The sequence below is a fragment of the Bos indicus genome, chromosome 12 (genome assembly GCF_029378745.1).
Source record: "Bos indicus isolate NIAB-ARS_2022 breed Sahiwal x Tharparkar chromosome 12, NIAB-ARS_B.indTharparkar_mat_pri_1.0, whole genome shotgun sequence".
Lineage (NCBI taxonomy): Eukaryota > Metazoa > Chordata > Mammalia > Artiodactyla > Bovidae > Bos > Bos indicus.
The window spans coordinates 72794087-72808591 of NC_091771.1; the positions used below are offsets into that span (position 1 = coordinate 72794087).

The 14505-nt window shown below is 42.2% G+C and overlaps 1 protein-coding gene across 7 annotated transcripts in view; it reads left to right on the forward strand.

Annotated features, from left to right (window-relative positions):
• The window catches only part of LOC109567081 (ATP-binding cassette sub-family C member 4-like), a 166198-nt gene that overhangs the window by 43818 nt on the left and 107875 nt on the right, over positions 1-14505 (forward strand). For all 7 annotated transcript variants that reach the window (XR_011569622.1, XM_070799882.1, XM_070799885.1 and 4 more), the window contains exons 12-13: positions 4021-4115; positions 4339-4425. Coding sequence is in view for 6 of the 7 variants with exons in the window: in XM_070799882.1 (XP_070655983.1) it covers positions 4021-4115; positions 4339-4425 (182 nt within the window). In the remaining variant the exon portion in view is untranslated. The remainder of the gene's footprint in view (positions 1-4020; positions 4116-4338; positions 4426-14505) is intronic.

Below are 14505 nucleotides of genomic sequence, written 5' to 3' on the forward strand. Positions count from 1 at the left end.
TCATCTCTACCTTTACAGCTCAAGATCAGATCCGGGGGGCAGATACTTTGCTGGAGCCTCATGGGGTGACTGGACCAATAACATGGACAGTGTCCTGGGGCTTCACCCACCCTAGGCTTGTGTGCAACATAGACTCTGTGGAAAGGGGCTCTGCAGGACTGAGCTGCACAGCGCTTCTTCTGAACATGATGTGATGTTTATAAACATGGACTGTGTACTTTGGACATGGAGTTGGGGTCCATTCCTTCCTTGGCAGGAAGGGAGGCCCAGCGTGGAGAAGTAGCAGAGAGGAGAGTTCTGGCCCCAGCTTCATCACTTGCCTGCTGTCACTCTGGACATGTCCTGTTACCTGCCTGGACCTCTGATGTTTCTGTAGCAAAATGAGGACATTGCATCAGAGGGTTTCCAGGAGGTTTTGTTGTTGCTCTGAAATGTCATCTATGACTCTGATTAGCAAGAGGTCAGCATGGTCTTTATGACACCTGGGAACTACTTAGTAAGTTAAGAGAGCCTCTGCTTATCTCCTTTTGGATTCCAGATATCAGTGGATGGACATAAGACAATCACAGGAAATAGTGGCGTCCTGGAGTTAGTCTGACCTGTAGACACAGAGACAGCATGTATGGCAGAAAAGGCTTGGCCTTTGGAGAGAACAGTCCTGGGTAGTGACTCCAGGTGTTTGTCTCGGTTTCCTTTCTTATTAAATGGGGGAGGGGTGGGATTACTGTAAAGGCTACAGAAAATACCTGTGAAATGTAAACAAACCAGGGTTTCAGTAAGTGGTAGTTATTGTTACTATTCTTTTTTCTCTCCATCCACCCAGCCATCCATATAAATATAATAAAGATTTCTCCTTACTATTCTCCCTACTGCCACCTCCCCCAAATCCTGAAGGAAAAACCATAAAAAAGCAACAAATATTTTAATTAATTTATTTTTAAAATTGGAGGATAATTACAATATTGTGATGGTTTTGCCATACATCAACATGAATTGACCATGGGTATACATGTGTTCCCCCATCTTGAACCCCCCCTCCCACCTCTCTACCCACCCTATCCCTCTGGGTGCCCTGCTTCATACATCAAACTTGCACTGGTCATCTATTTTACATATGGTAATATACATGTTTTCATGCTATTCTCTGAAATCATCCCACCTGCGCCTTCTCCCACTGAGTCCAAAAGTCTGTTCTTTACATGTGTCTCCTCTGCTGCCCTGCATGTAGGATCGTTGTCACCATCTTTCTAAAAGCAACATTTTTATATAACATATATTAGTAACAACTAGATGTATTACACTAGATCTGATTGAAGTAATTGTTTAAGTTCATTGAGCTGAAAGCTTTTCTGTAACAAAACAGGGAGACACGAACTAATCACACTGGCAGTGTTGATTCAGGCTGATGATGTCAACTCCAAGGTCCAGGAGTCAGAAGGCTCAGGAATGGAGTCCCAGTGGCTCTATTGACCAGGTGTTTGGTTTTGGCTGATTGATCTTTACAAGCCTGTTACTTCAACTGTAAAATGGAGATAATAAGACCATCAACCTCATGAGGTTGTTTTAAGGATGAAATGTGGTCATGGTTTTAAAGCAGCTGATTGCTAGGGACATAGCAAGTACTCTGTAAGTACTATTAAAATGATTTTGAAAATAAGTTAATTCTTATTTATAAGCTCAGCCAGTTTCTGGTAAAATTATGTTCATAAAATGTGATAGTAAGAAAGAAGGTATCTGAGTATTTAGCTTCCATTGTTTGAATTAATATTTCTATACTTTTATAGGTGCTCTACACATAGGACATTATATAAATGTAAAATGACAATATTCTATTACCATATTATAAGTAATATAGTATGTAACATTTGTCTACATGTTATCTTTAAGGCTTTTGAAAATGTTTAGTAAACACATATTTAAAGGTATCAAATTGATAAATTCTAGTTTAATATTTTTCCACATAGATCACTTACTTGGTCATTTTTTTCAGATTGCCTTGACAATCAATGGATAATAAGTTTATTGATACTTACATGAATAGGTATAGAGGCCTTCAAGTCTTGAGTTACTTTAATATTATCTTCATTTCAAATATACTCTTCTTTCACTATCTGGCCAGCATGATGTGAAAGGGCAGAATGCTCTGAACTGAGATGAGCTTGGTTCAGATTCCATCTCTTCTGTTTAACAGCTGATGGTCCTCAGACCAGTGATGTAACCCCACTTGGTTTCAGTTTCATCACCTGTGAAATGGGGCCAGTGCTTGCTGTGCAGCTTGTTGTGAGGTTTAGAGATAATCAGCGTCAGGGTCCAGCACAGATCTTACCTGCCAGGAGCTGAGAGAAGCCATGGGCATGTGAACAAATTATGGAGCATAATAAGACGGGTCCTTCATAAGAGATGTAAACAGAGCCTTAGGAACCCAGCAGGAAGCGATGAGTCCAGGATGGTTCCATGGGAGAGCATGTGTGGGCTGAGCCTAGAAGGATGATGGGCAGGATATTGCCAGGCTGTGAGAGGAGGGGCAATTCCACATGGAAGAAAAGCTGTGAAGGAAGGCAGGCCTCCTGCTGCTTGACTCTGGGATCCAGCCCTCCTCTGCCAGGGCCTCATGTCCAGCCCACATTAACCATTTCAGCAGTCTGCTCCATGGTGTTTCTAGTGTTGTCTCCACCATTGCTGAAGAGCCCTTGATGTGCTTCGGGATGGATGGCACCAAACCAGCAGTGCCATTTCCTAGTTTACCTCTAGGTTGGGTGCCTTCTATTCAGTGAGAATTGGTTAAAAGATAACAAACATGAATAAGAACACCTTCCTGTTAGTGAAAGGAACTGTAGTATATGCTCAGCTCAGGCTTTTTCCCTTTAATCTGATTAGAAAATGGTGGCTGAGAAATAAGCTTGACTTGGTTTTATTTCAAATCCTCCAATATGGTTTTCCCATTGGTGGCTTGTTCTTAAATAATTTGCAGAGTCAACAACACACCCAAAGTATTAGTAACAGACTCAGAGATAGTATCTTATGTCCTGGAAAGAGAGGATGTAAGTGCCTTTTCTAGAATGTGGTTAAGATTGCTGTTACATCATTGTGCTATTTTAAGAAGAAAACCATTTCAACAACATCAAATCAAAGCATAAAAACTAAGCAGAACAGTTTGCAAGAACTGTCAACAATGAAAGAGAGGCCAAGTAATTCTGTGTGTGTGTGAGGCTGAGAACTTAACACAGCTCATTTTTTTAATGGCAACCAAAGGCAAGAGATGGTATTAATTTCTGAGCTCAAGAAAGAAAGAAGGTGAAGTAATTATAAATTATAACAACAGAGTAATTGCTGCCTTTTATCCAATGCACCTCCATTAAGCTTTGAGTGAGCAGAGAACCTGTGTGTCTATGTGTCTTTGTGGCAGTCAGGGAGGGTTACGATGGAGTCTCTTCTACTGTGGTCATGTGCTTTGCACATTATGATTCACACTGTGAATGGGGTTCCACTGTTGGCTTGATGAGAAAATAGAGATCAGTCACCAATAGCAAGTTACAATCAATTCATATACAGAAGATCCTCAATAAATATCTGTTAAAATGGTCAAATGCATAGATGCTGTCAAAAACTACAGAATGAAAACAAATTAAAAAACACTGAGAGTTTTTTTTTTTTTTTTAATGTTCAAATTTACAGTTTAGTAAATCTGACATTTACCCATTGCTGTGGCTTCCCGGATGGCTCATGGTAAAGAATCCACCTGCTGATGCAGGAGACACGGATTCAATCCCTGGGTAGAGAAGATCTCCTGCAGGAGGCAATGGCAACCCACTCCAGTATTCTTGCCTGGAGAATCCCATGAACAGAGGAGCCTGATGGGCTTCAGTCCATGGGATTGCAAAGAGACAAACATGACTTAGCAGCTGAACATACATTCACGTTGATCAAACACTTGTATGAGGAACTAATGCTAGGAGTGTAAGATGGTAGTGGAACACATTTTATATATTTTTCTCTTTTCCCTTTCCTATCTCTGTATAGGATTTACGGGTTCTGGGGGATGAAGAAATAATTAAGATAGGAGATGGAAGAACACAGCTGAGTGAAGGGCAGAAAGCTCGGATATGCCTTGCAAGGTAAATGGGGTTTCAGTTGCCATCCTGCCCCTCCTCCTCCATGGCTCCTAGTGGATGTGGGCACGCAGGCCCCACTCACCGGGTGGGCCTGTGTGAAGCAGGGACTTGGCTTTTCCCATGGACTCTTGGAATGAACATGGAGTTGTTTCACATTGTTGTGATTCAGGGCTGAGACCCAGGGAGTGTGAAGTGTCTTCTCCTGACCTCTCTCTACATTTTCTAGAGCCATGTATCAGGATGCAGACATCTACCTCCTGGACGATCTGCTCAGCGCAGTGGATGCAGGAGTCAGCAGGCACTTGTTCGAACAGTGAGTTTGCTCCTGTTTTCTATCATCTCTGCTTCCCAGGAACCCTTTGTGCTTCAGGAGACGCAGCTTGCTCTGCCCTGGTGACCCTCTCTCCCATCCCTTCCCTCCACAGAAGATCGATCCTAGAGAAATCTTGCATCATGATGAAGTCAGGACAGGAAAATACAGCAGGTGTTTCCAGTGAGTGGAGGACAGTGGGGTCAGTGCTTGAGGGAGTGAGGGATTGATGGTAGATTTCCCCTGCTACTTGCAGTTGATGGATCCAGGCACTGTGGATGGATCCAGACCTCAGGAATAAGAAAGACAATGTAGGGTTTTTAAATCAGAGAGTGAGACTCCATAACCTGTTACTTGGCTGCCAGCTCTTTTCCTCCATCATTTGTTTAAGACACATTAGAAGTGAAGTTTTTGGTGCTGTCATAGGGCTTCCATGGAAAGGCCTTATTGGTTTATGCTTGTTATTCTATCAGTTTCCAAATAAAGTCTTTAAGTCTGTGTATGTGTGTTAGTTGCTCAGTCATTTCCAATTCTTTGCAATCCCATAGACTGTAGCCTACCAGGCTCCTCTGTCCATGGAATTCTCCAGGCAAGAGTACTGGAATAGGTTGACATTCCTTTCTCCAGGGGATCTTCCCGACCCAGGGATCAAACCTTGGTCTCTTGCATCGCAGGCAGTTTCTTTACCATCTGAGTTACCAGGGAAACCCATAAAGTCTAGAGTTTAAGACTCATTTATTCCACATCTGAGTACAATTTCAGTCATTTCACATTGCTTCACAGATACTTAGTGGAATTAATACTTAGAGTTACATGTAGGGTCACTATAATCTGGCTTAAGTCTTGAGTCGCATTCCTGATTCTGGAATTTATAACTTGTAAGTGGCTCTTGGTTAGCTACACAGTGACTAAAGTAGAACAACTCTGATGCTTTTCTATGATAATGTGTCCTAACACACACTGTCTGAGGCCTCTTACTGAGTCTGCTGCTGCTGCTGCTGCTGCGTTGCTTTAGTTGTGTCCGACTCTGTGCGACCCCATAGACAGCAGCCCACCAGGCTTCCTGTCCCTGGGATTCTCCAAGCAAGAACACTGGAGTGGGTTGCCATTTCCTTCTCCAGTGCATGAAAGTGAAGAGTCAAAGTGAAGTCGCTCAGTCGTGTCTGACTCTAGCGACCTCATGGACTGCAGCCTACCAGGCTCCTCTGTCCATGGGATTTTCTAGACTGACCTTTTTGAAAGCCTCACAAATTTGTTTTTTTCCTAAAACAGCCTCCACATCTCCCCCATGGTTAGTTATCTTGCTGTTGTTCACCTTGTTAGAGGCAACAATCCCTTCCAGCTGCACTTATTAACACCCTGCTGTGTGCACTGAGATCAATGCCCTTACAGATGTCACTGCACAAAACCTCTTAGTTTACAAGGAGGATGGTGAGCTAGGAGAGGAGAAGGACCCACACTGGGCAGAATAAGGGAGACTAGGATGGTCTGATCACTCACCTAGAGCCAGACATTCTGGAATGTGAAGTCAAGTGGGCCTTAGGAAGCTAGTGGAACAACAAAGCTAGTGGAGGTGATGGGATTCCAGTTGAGCTACTTCAAATCCTAAAAGATGATGCTGTGAAAGTGCTGCACTCAATATGCCAGCAAATTTGGAAAACTCAGCAGTGGCCACAGGACTGGAAAAGGTGAGTTTTCATTCTAATCCCAGAGAAAAGCAGTGTCAAAGAATGCTCAAACTACAACTCATCTCACATGCTAGTAAAGTAATGCTCAAAATTCTCCAAGCCAGACTTCAACAGTGTATGAACCATGAACTTCAGGATGTTTAAGCTGATTTTAGAAAAGACAGAGGAACCAGAGATCAAGTTGTCAACATCCACTGGATCATCAAAAAAAGCAAGAAAGTTCCAGAAAAACACCTATTTCATCTTTATTAACTATGCCAAAGCCTTTGACTGTGTGGATCACCACAAACTGTGGAAAATTCTTAAAGAGATGGGAATACCAGACCACCTGACATGCCTCTTGAAAAATCTGTATGCAGGTCAGGAAGCAATAGTTATAACTGAACATGGAACAACAGACGGGTTCCAAATAGGAAAAGGAGTACATCAAGGCTGTATATTGTCACCCTGCTTATTTAACTTATATGTAGAGTACATCATGAGAAACGCTGGGCTGGATGAAGCACAAGGTGGAATCAAGATTGCTGGGACTTCATATATGCAGATGATACCACCCTTATGGCAGAAAGTGAAGAAGAACTAAAGGGTCTCTTGATGAAAGTGAGAGAGGAGAGTGAAAAAGTTGGCTTAAAGCTCAACATTCAGAAAACTAAGATCATGGCATCTGGTCCTACCACTTCATGGCAAATAGATGGGGAAATAGTGGAAACAGTGATAAACTTACAGTGATAAACTGTATTTATTTATTTATTTTGGCCTCCTAAATCACTGTACATGGTGACTGCGGTCATGAAATTTAAAGACACTTACTCCTTGGAAGAAAAGTTTTAACCAACCTAGACAGTATATTAAAAAGCAGAGACATTACTTTGCCAACAAAGGTCCATCCAGTCAAGGCTATGATTTTTCCAGTAGTCATGTATGGATGTGAGAGTTGGACTATAAAGAAAACTGAGTACTGAAGAATTGATGCTTTTGAACTGTGGTGTTGGAGAAAACTCTTGAGAGTCCCTTGGACTGCAAGGAGATCCAACCAGTCCATCCTAAAGGAAATCAGTCCTGAATATTCATTGGAAGGACTGATGCTGAAGCTGAAACTTCAATACTTTGGCCACCTGATGCAAAGAGCTGACTCATTTGAAAAGACCCTGATGCTGGGAAAGATTGAAGGTGGGAGAAGGGGATGACAGAGGATGAGATGATTGGATGGCATCACTGACTCAATGGACATGAATTTGAGTAAACTCCAGGAGTTGGTGATGGATAGAGTGGCCTGACGTGCTGCAGTCCATGGGGTCGCAAAGAGTCGGACATGACTGAGTGACTGAAATGAACTACACTGATGATGTTCAGCTCTCATTACTGCCTCTGAGGAACCTGTCTCAACGTGGAGCTTGTTAAGACAGATGTGTGGGAAAAGATCAGCAGGGTCAAAGTTTAGAGGTCTTGATACAGGATAGGAAGTGCTAAATGAAATTGGAAGTGGCATCTAGAGGCTTTCACTGAAGTTGGAAAGCTCCCACTGCCCGGGGTTGGGTGGGAAGTACCCTGGAGCCTGCAGGCTGGGCGGGTGTGTGGAGGCTGAAAAGAGGACCCAGTCCTTTGCTGAGTAGAAGCACAGGTGTGGAGGGAGGAGGAAGCAGGGCTATGAGGAGAACAGCAGGCACGTCCTCACCTGGAGGAGGCGGAGTGTTCAACAGAGAGAAGCTGTTTGAAAATTCTCTCTGTTACATCCTGTGTTAGTTTCTAGGGTTGTGTCCATTCAAGTTGCTCTCACAGGAGACCAGAGCCTGGATGGCTTATAAATAGCACAAATTTGTCTCTCATGGTTCTGGAGGCTGGGGAAGTCCAAAGTGAATGTGCTGGCAGATTCAGTGTCTGGTGAGGGCCGGATTTTTGTGTCCTTATGTGGGGAAGGGGTGAGAGAGCTGTGTTGGTCCCTTTTATAAGGACACTAATCCCTTTCATGCAGGCTTCACCCTCATGACCTGATCAACTCCCAATGGCCCCACCTCCTAATACCAACACTGTGGGGATTAGGTCTCAATGTATGATTTTTGAGGACAAAAACTTTCAGTCCATAGCAAAATTGTCACAGATGGGGGTGCTTAAAGAATAGAAATTAAATTTCTCACAGTTCTTGAGGCTACAGGTTTAAGATACGGGCAGGTGTGGTTTCTCCTGAGACCTCTCTCCTTGGCTTCTGACTGCATCCATCTCGCTGTGTCCTCTCATGTTCTTTCCTCTGTTTACATGCAACCTGTGTCTCTGTCCTATTTTTTTTTTTTGAAAAAATTTTATTGAAATATAGCTGACTTACTACATTGTGTTAATTTCTTTGTATAGCAAAGTGACTCAGTTATGCACAAATATATACTTTTCCATAATGGTTTATCTCAGGGTATTGAATATAGCTCCCTGTGCTATACCATAGGACCTTGTTGTTTATCCATTCTGCACATAATAGTTTGCCTCTGCTAACCTCAAAGTCCCAGCGCATCCCTCCCTACCACCTCCTTCCATCTATGCAACCACAGGTCTGTTCACCAGATCTGAGTCTGTTTCTCTTTTGTAAATATGTTCATTTTTCCATAGTTTAGATTCCACATATAAGTGATATAATTATGATACTTGATTTTCTCCTTCTGAGTTACTTCACTTTACTATGAGAATCTCCAGGTCCATACATGTTTCTGCAAATAGCTTTCTTTCTTTCTTTTTTTTTGGAGAAGGAAATGGCAACCCACTCCAGTATTCTTGCCTAGAGAATCCCAGGGACAGCGGAGCCTGGTGGGCTGCCGTCTATGCGGTCACACAGAGTCGGACACGACTGAAGCGACTTAGCAGCAGTGTTACATCATCTATATACACCACATCTTCTTTATCTACTCATCTGTCGATGGACATTTAGGTTGTTCCCATGTTTTGCTATTGTGATTGGTGCTGCTATAAACACAGGAGTGCCTGTCTCTTTTTGATTTACAGTTTAATCCAGATATAAGCCCAGCAGTGGGATTACTGGACTATAAGGTAATTCTATTTTTAGTTTTCTGAGGAAACTCTATTTTCAACAGTGCCTGCAGCAATTTATATTCCCACCAGCAGGGTAGGAGGGTTCCCTTTACTCCTCTCAGCCATAGTTACTTTAATGATGGCCATTGAAGCTTATGTGAGGAGATACCTCATTCTGGTTTTGATTTGCATTTCTCTAATAATTCACAGTGGTGAACTTCTTTTCTTGTGTCTGTTGGCCATCTGTATGTGTCCTTTGAAGAAATGTCTATTTAGTTCTTTTAACCATTTTTTGATTGGATTTTTTGTTGTTGTTGAGTTGTGTGAGCTGTTTTTATACTTTGGAAATTAAACCCTTGTTGTCACATCATTTGCAAATATTTTCTCCCATCTGTAGGTTGTCTCTTCACTTTTATGGTTTGCTTTGCTGTGCAAATGCTTGTAAGTTTGATTAGGTCCCATTGTTTATTTATTTTTTAATTAAAAATATTATTTATTTATGGCTGTGAAGGTTTTCATCGCTGTGAGGGCTCTTCTCTAGTTACAGCGGGCAGGGGCTGCTCTCTAGCTGTGAGGCATGGACTTCTCATTGTGGTGGCTTCTCTCATTGCAGAGCACGGGCTCTATGGTGTGTGGGCTTAGTAGTTGCAGTTCCTGGGCTCCAGAGCACAGGCTCAGTAGTTGTGCTGCATGGACTGAGTTGCTTTGTGCATGTGGGAGCTTCCTGGACCAGGGAGGGATTCTGTGTCTCCTGCACTGGCAGGTGGATTCTTTGCCATTGAGTCACCAGGGAAGCCTTCATTTGTATAGTTTAGTTTGTATTTCTATTGCTTTAGGAGACTGACCTAAAAAAAACATTGGTATAATTTATATCAGAAAATGTTTTGCCTATAATCTCTACTAGGAGTTTCATAGTGTCATGTCTTGTAATTAAGTCTTTAAGCCATTTTTACTTTATTTTTGTGCATGGTGGGGAGTGTGTTCTAACTTCATTGATTTACATGCCTGTGTCTCTGTCCTTATGTCTTAGTCTCCTCTTCATCTAAGCACACCAGTCAGATTAGATTAGGTCCAGTATAATTAAGGATAATGATTATCTCTTTAAAGTCCATGACACCAAATTCTAAGGTACTGATGACTAAGGTGACAACATGTGAATCTGAGGGGACGTGATTGATTTACAGCAGGTCCAGAATAGCAAAGTAGAGACCAGCAGAGTCAGCAAGTGTGAGAGGGAGGCCTGTGAGGAGCTCTGGGCTCTGGACACTAGGAGCTGGGATTGCACATCCACTAAGCAGGGGTTGTTAGATTGGTGGAACCTGCCCATGTATAAAGCATGATTAGTGTTGGGGTGATGAAAAAGTTGTGGAGATGGAAGGTGATGATGGCTGCACAATAATGTGAATGTACTTAATACCACTGGGCTATGTGCTTAAAATGGCAGGAACAGTAAATTTCATGTTAGGTATATTGTAACACACATACACACAAACCTGCATAGTAGCACTGAATCTTTGAGAACATGAGAGAAAAGAGCAGATGACACATGGCATGGTCTCCAGCTCTGATCTGACCCCACTTTCCAATCCTCTCCTGTTCACGACTTGATGAATTTTCCCTTAGAGAAGTGCCTTGTGTCTTGTCAAGAGTTTAGTGACAGGAGCTTGTGCTGTGATAAGGATTCCCCACCTCCACCCACCTGGCATCATGAGTATCTCAGCCTCCCTGTTCCCAGCACCCCACCCTGAACTCACAAATGTGTTACCACATCCTGTGAGCATCTGCACAAGTTCTCCATCAGGGTAGGAACAGATTCTGCCAGTCATTGCAGCCATGTCACAAGGAAGGGACAGTAAGGCATTTTGGTGCCAAGTACAGTGTGCTGATCACAAAAGTTCCCCTGAGTTCTTTTTCAAACACAGGAGATATTTATAAAATCCTCTTCAATATTTTGGGTGCACCACTTTGGATATATACTTGATAGAAGCAAGCTTAACACTGTTGTTTGTAATCAGAACCAAACATTCTCTAGGGAAACTTAAAGCAGAGAGCATGAAAGCAATTTAGGAAACCACTCAGCAGCAACTGGAGAGTGCTTTAATTTTTAAATTTATTTATTTATTTTAATTGGAGGCTAATTACTTTACAATATTGTAGTGGTTTTTGCCATACATTGGCATGAATCAGCCATGGGTGTACATGTGTTCCTCATCCTGAACCCCCTCCCACCTCCCTCCCCATCCTATCCCTCAGGGTCATCCCATTGTACCAGCCCTGAGCACCCTGTCTCATGCATCGAACCTGGACTGGTGATCTATTTCACATATGATAATATACATGTTTCAGTGCTATTCTCTCAAATCATCCCAGCCTCACCTTCTCCCACAGAGTCCAAAAGACTGTTTTTTACATCTATGTCTCTTTTGCTGTCTCATACACAGGGTTATTGTTACCATCTTTCTAAATTCCATATATATGCATTAGTATACTGTATTGGTGTTTTTCTTTCTGGCTTACTTCACTCTGTATAATAGGCTCCAGTTTCATCCACCTCATTAGAACGGACTCAAAAGCATTCTTTTTAATCGCTGAGTAATACTCCATTGTGTATATGTACCACAGCTTTCTTATGAATTCATCTGCAGATGGACATCTAGGTTGCTTCCATGTCCTGGCTATTGTAAACAGTGCTGCAATGAACATTGGGGTACACGTGTCTCTTTCAATTCTGGTTTCCTTGGTGTGTATGCCCAGCAGTGGGATTGCTGGGTCATATGGCAGTTCTATTTCCAGTTGTTTAAGGAATCTCCACACTGTTCTCCATAGTGGTTGTACTAGTTTACATTCCCACCAACAGTGTAAGAGGGTTCCCTTTTCTCTGCATCCTGGAGAGTGCTTTCAAGTTAGAGAAGCGGATGGAACAATATGCTGTGAGATATGGTGGTCATGTGTAAGCTTAGCCATGGGGAGAGTTTTGTATTAAAAGTGAATGAACCACACTTCTACCTGCTGTTGTTTTCTTCAGTCATGAATTTAAGGTTCATGACTTTTACAACGTTATGCTGTGAACATGGTGGATTCTATCACCGACAGAAGGCGAGGGGCCTTAGATGATGAACTGATGCAATCTCACCTGTGTCCAGCCATGGATCCCATCCTGGTTCAGCCCCACCCACATCACTAGACCCCTGCCTCCCGCGTCATCAGGTCTTGGGGTCTGTCCTGATCAGATTCCCATGCTGCTGTCTACACAGCTCACCCTCCTGCCTACACAGCTCACCCTCCTGTCTACACATCTAAGATATCAGCTACCCTTGTTTTACCTTCAGAGCACAGGTCACAGCCGAGTAGTGCATTTTCTATGCTTGTTTAGTGTGTCATCTACATGGTGCAGAGTATTGTCTTCTATCTTGACATGTAGGTGGTTCCTCAGCACTTAGGACAGTGCCTGGCTCCTCAGCAAACCTCTGCTGATTCAATGAATGGAGGTGGGGACTCTGTCTTATTTGTATTGCCTCCATCAAGGGATGTGTTCCCTCTTAATACAGCCCTTATATAAGATTATATGTGGATTTATAAGATTATAGAATTAGCATGGCCTTTATATAAGAATAGCTGTTATACAACTGGTTGCTGACTCTATCCTTTCTATGGCATGACTTGAAAATCTTTAAAAACTTGGAAAATAGTGTATTTTTCTAGTGATTTGGATAAAAACATTATTTACGAAAAATTCAAAGCCATCAACTGATCATTTCATTGTAATTATTTGTATTACTGCCTCTGTGATGGGATCTTAGGAAGAAAACATCTTAAAACTTTGGGTTGATTAATCTTGGACATCCCATCAGATTTGATTAACATTCATCTTTAGGGACTGCTACTGCTGCTGCTAAGTCACTTTAGTTGTGTCTGACTCTGTGGGACCCCATAGATGGCAGCCCACCAGGCTCCCCCGTCCCTGGGATTCTCCAGGCAAGAACACTGGAGGACTATTGGCAGGCAATTATGAATTAAGGAGAAAAAATTCTGTTTAAAAGCTTTAGTACTAAGTTTGAAAAGGTGTTAATCAAGAAACTTAGGTATGATCACTGAGCTAACACATGTCAAAAGGTAAAAATGAATCCTTTTGGACTTAGCAAAGCAATGGTGTATGTGTTTACATCCTAGGGTCTTGTTTCCAATCACAGACCCAGTGTCCAGAATGTCCCCTTAAGAGTTTTCTGTCCTGAGTCCAAAGCACATGACCATTCATGGTTAGGGAGGAGTGGAGAAGTAAGATGACATTTATTGAGTAGATTGGTGGTTTGATTTATCAGAACATGTGGATGAGATGTCATTGACCTTGCTTTGAGATGAAAAAACTGAGTTTGAGTTGCTCATCTGACGTCAGGCTCGTGAGAGGGACTGAGCTGCAGCCTGCTGCCTCCAGACTCTTCATCTGATTCACTCACAGGCTGAGCTCTGACCCAGGTTCCTGAGATTTGCTCTGCAAGGTGCTGGAGAACCCAGAGTACCTGCCTGGAGCCCTGCCTGTGGTCACTGGGCCCCAGACTCACCCATTTGGTTCCCTGGAGGGATTGTGGACCCTGTGTGATGAGGTTGGGGCTGAGTCCCTAGGGGTCTACATGTGAAATGGAGGAGTAGTTTTCTTACTGTGAAAAAAATTTAAGGTTGAATAGTGAGTGATGTCTTGACTAAGAGAACTGGTGGGTACTCTGAGCCATTGGGTGATTTCCACTGTGATTTGGGCCATTTGGATTCTGTTCTTTTACTTTCATGTTTGGAAAGTGTTCAGTCCTAATGAAAGAAGTCTTGCTTCTTGGATGGAACTGGGAATGTTGTAGAGACTGGTGGACACCACGCTGACATTCATTTTCTATCTAATATTCTTTGGGAGCAAGTGTCTAGCAAATGTACTCTGGTAAAGAGTCCCAAGAATCTATTAATTTTTTGTTGTGAATATTTACATCATTAATTATAAATAATTGCCTAGAAAGCTGTCAAAGAATGTACATATTTTTAAATGACATGGATCCCTCTTCTCCCATTCCAGGATAGTGATAAAATAGTGTTTTAGTTTAGTCAAGTTTTGAAGTCTCAGTATTACTCAGTTGTTTTCCTTTATGAAACATGCCAATAATTGTTAAGCTGAGTTTTAGAGGAAAAAACTTAGCTGTTAGGGCCTCCTTCACTGGACTGGTTTTAATAATTCTTTGTAGCACTAGATTCAAATTTGCTGCTTATTAATTTAATAATCTATTTGGATTAATTGATTTTTATTTAATTTTTATTATTGATTTGGCATTTAAACTAAGATCTTTGACTGCTGTGTGGTCTTTGTCTCACTGTTTTCAAAATATAAGTTTTCAGTTTGAGGCAC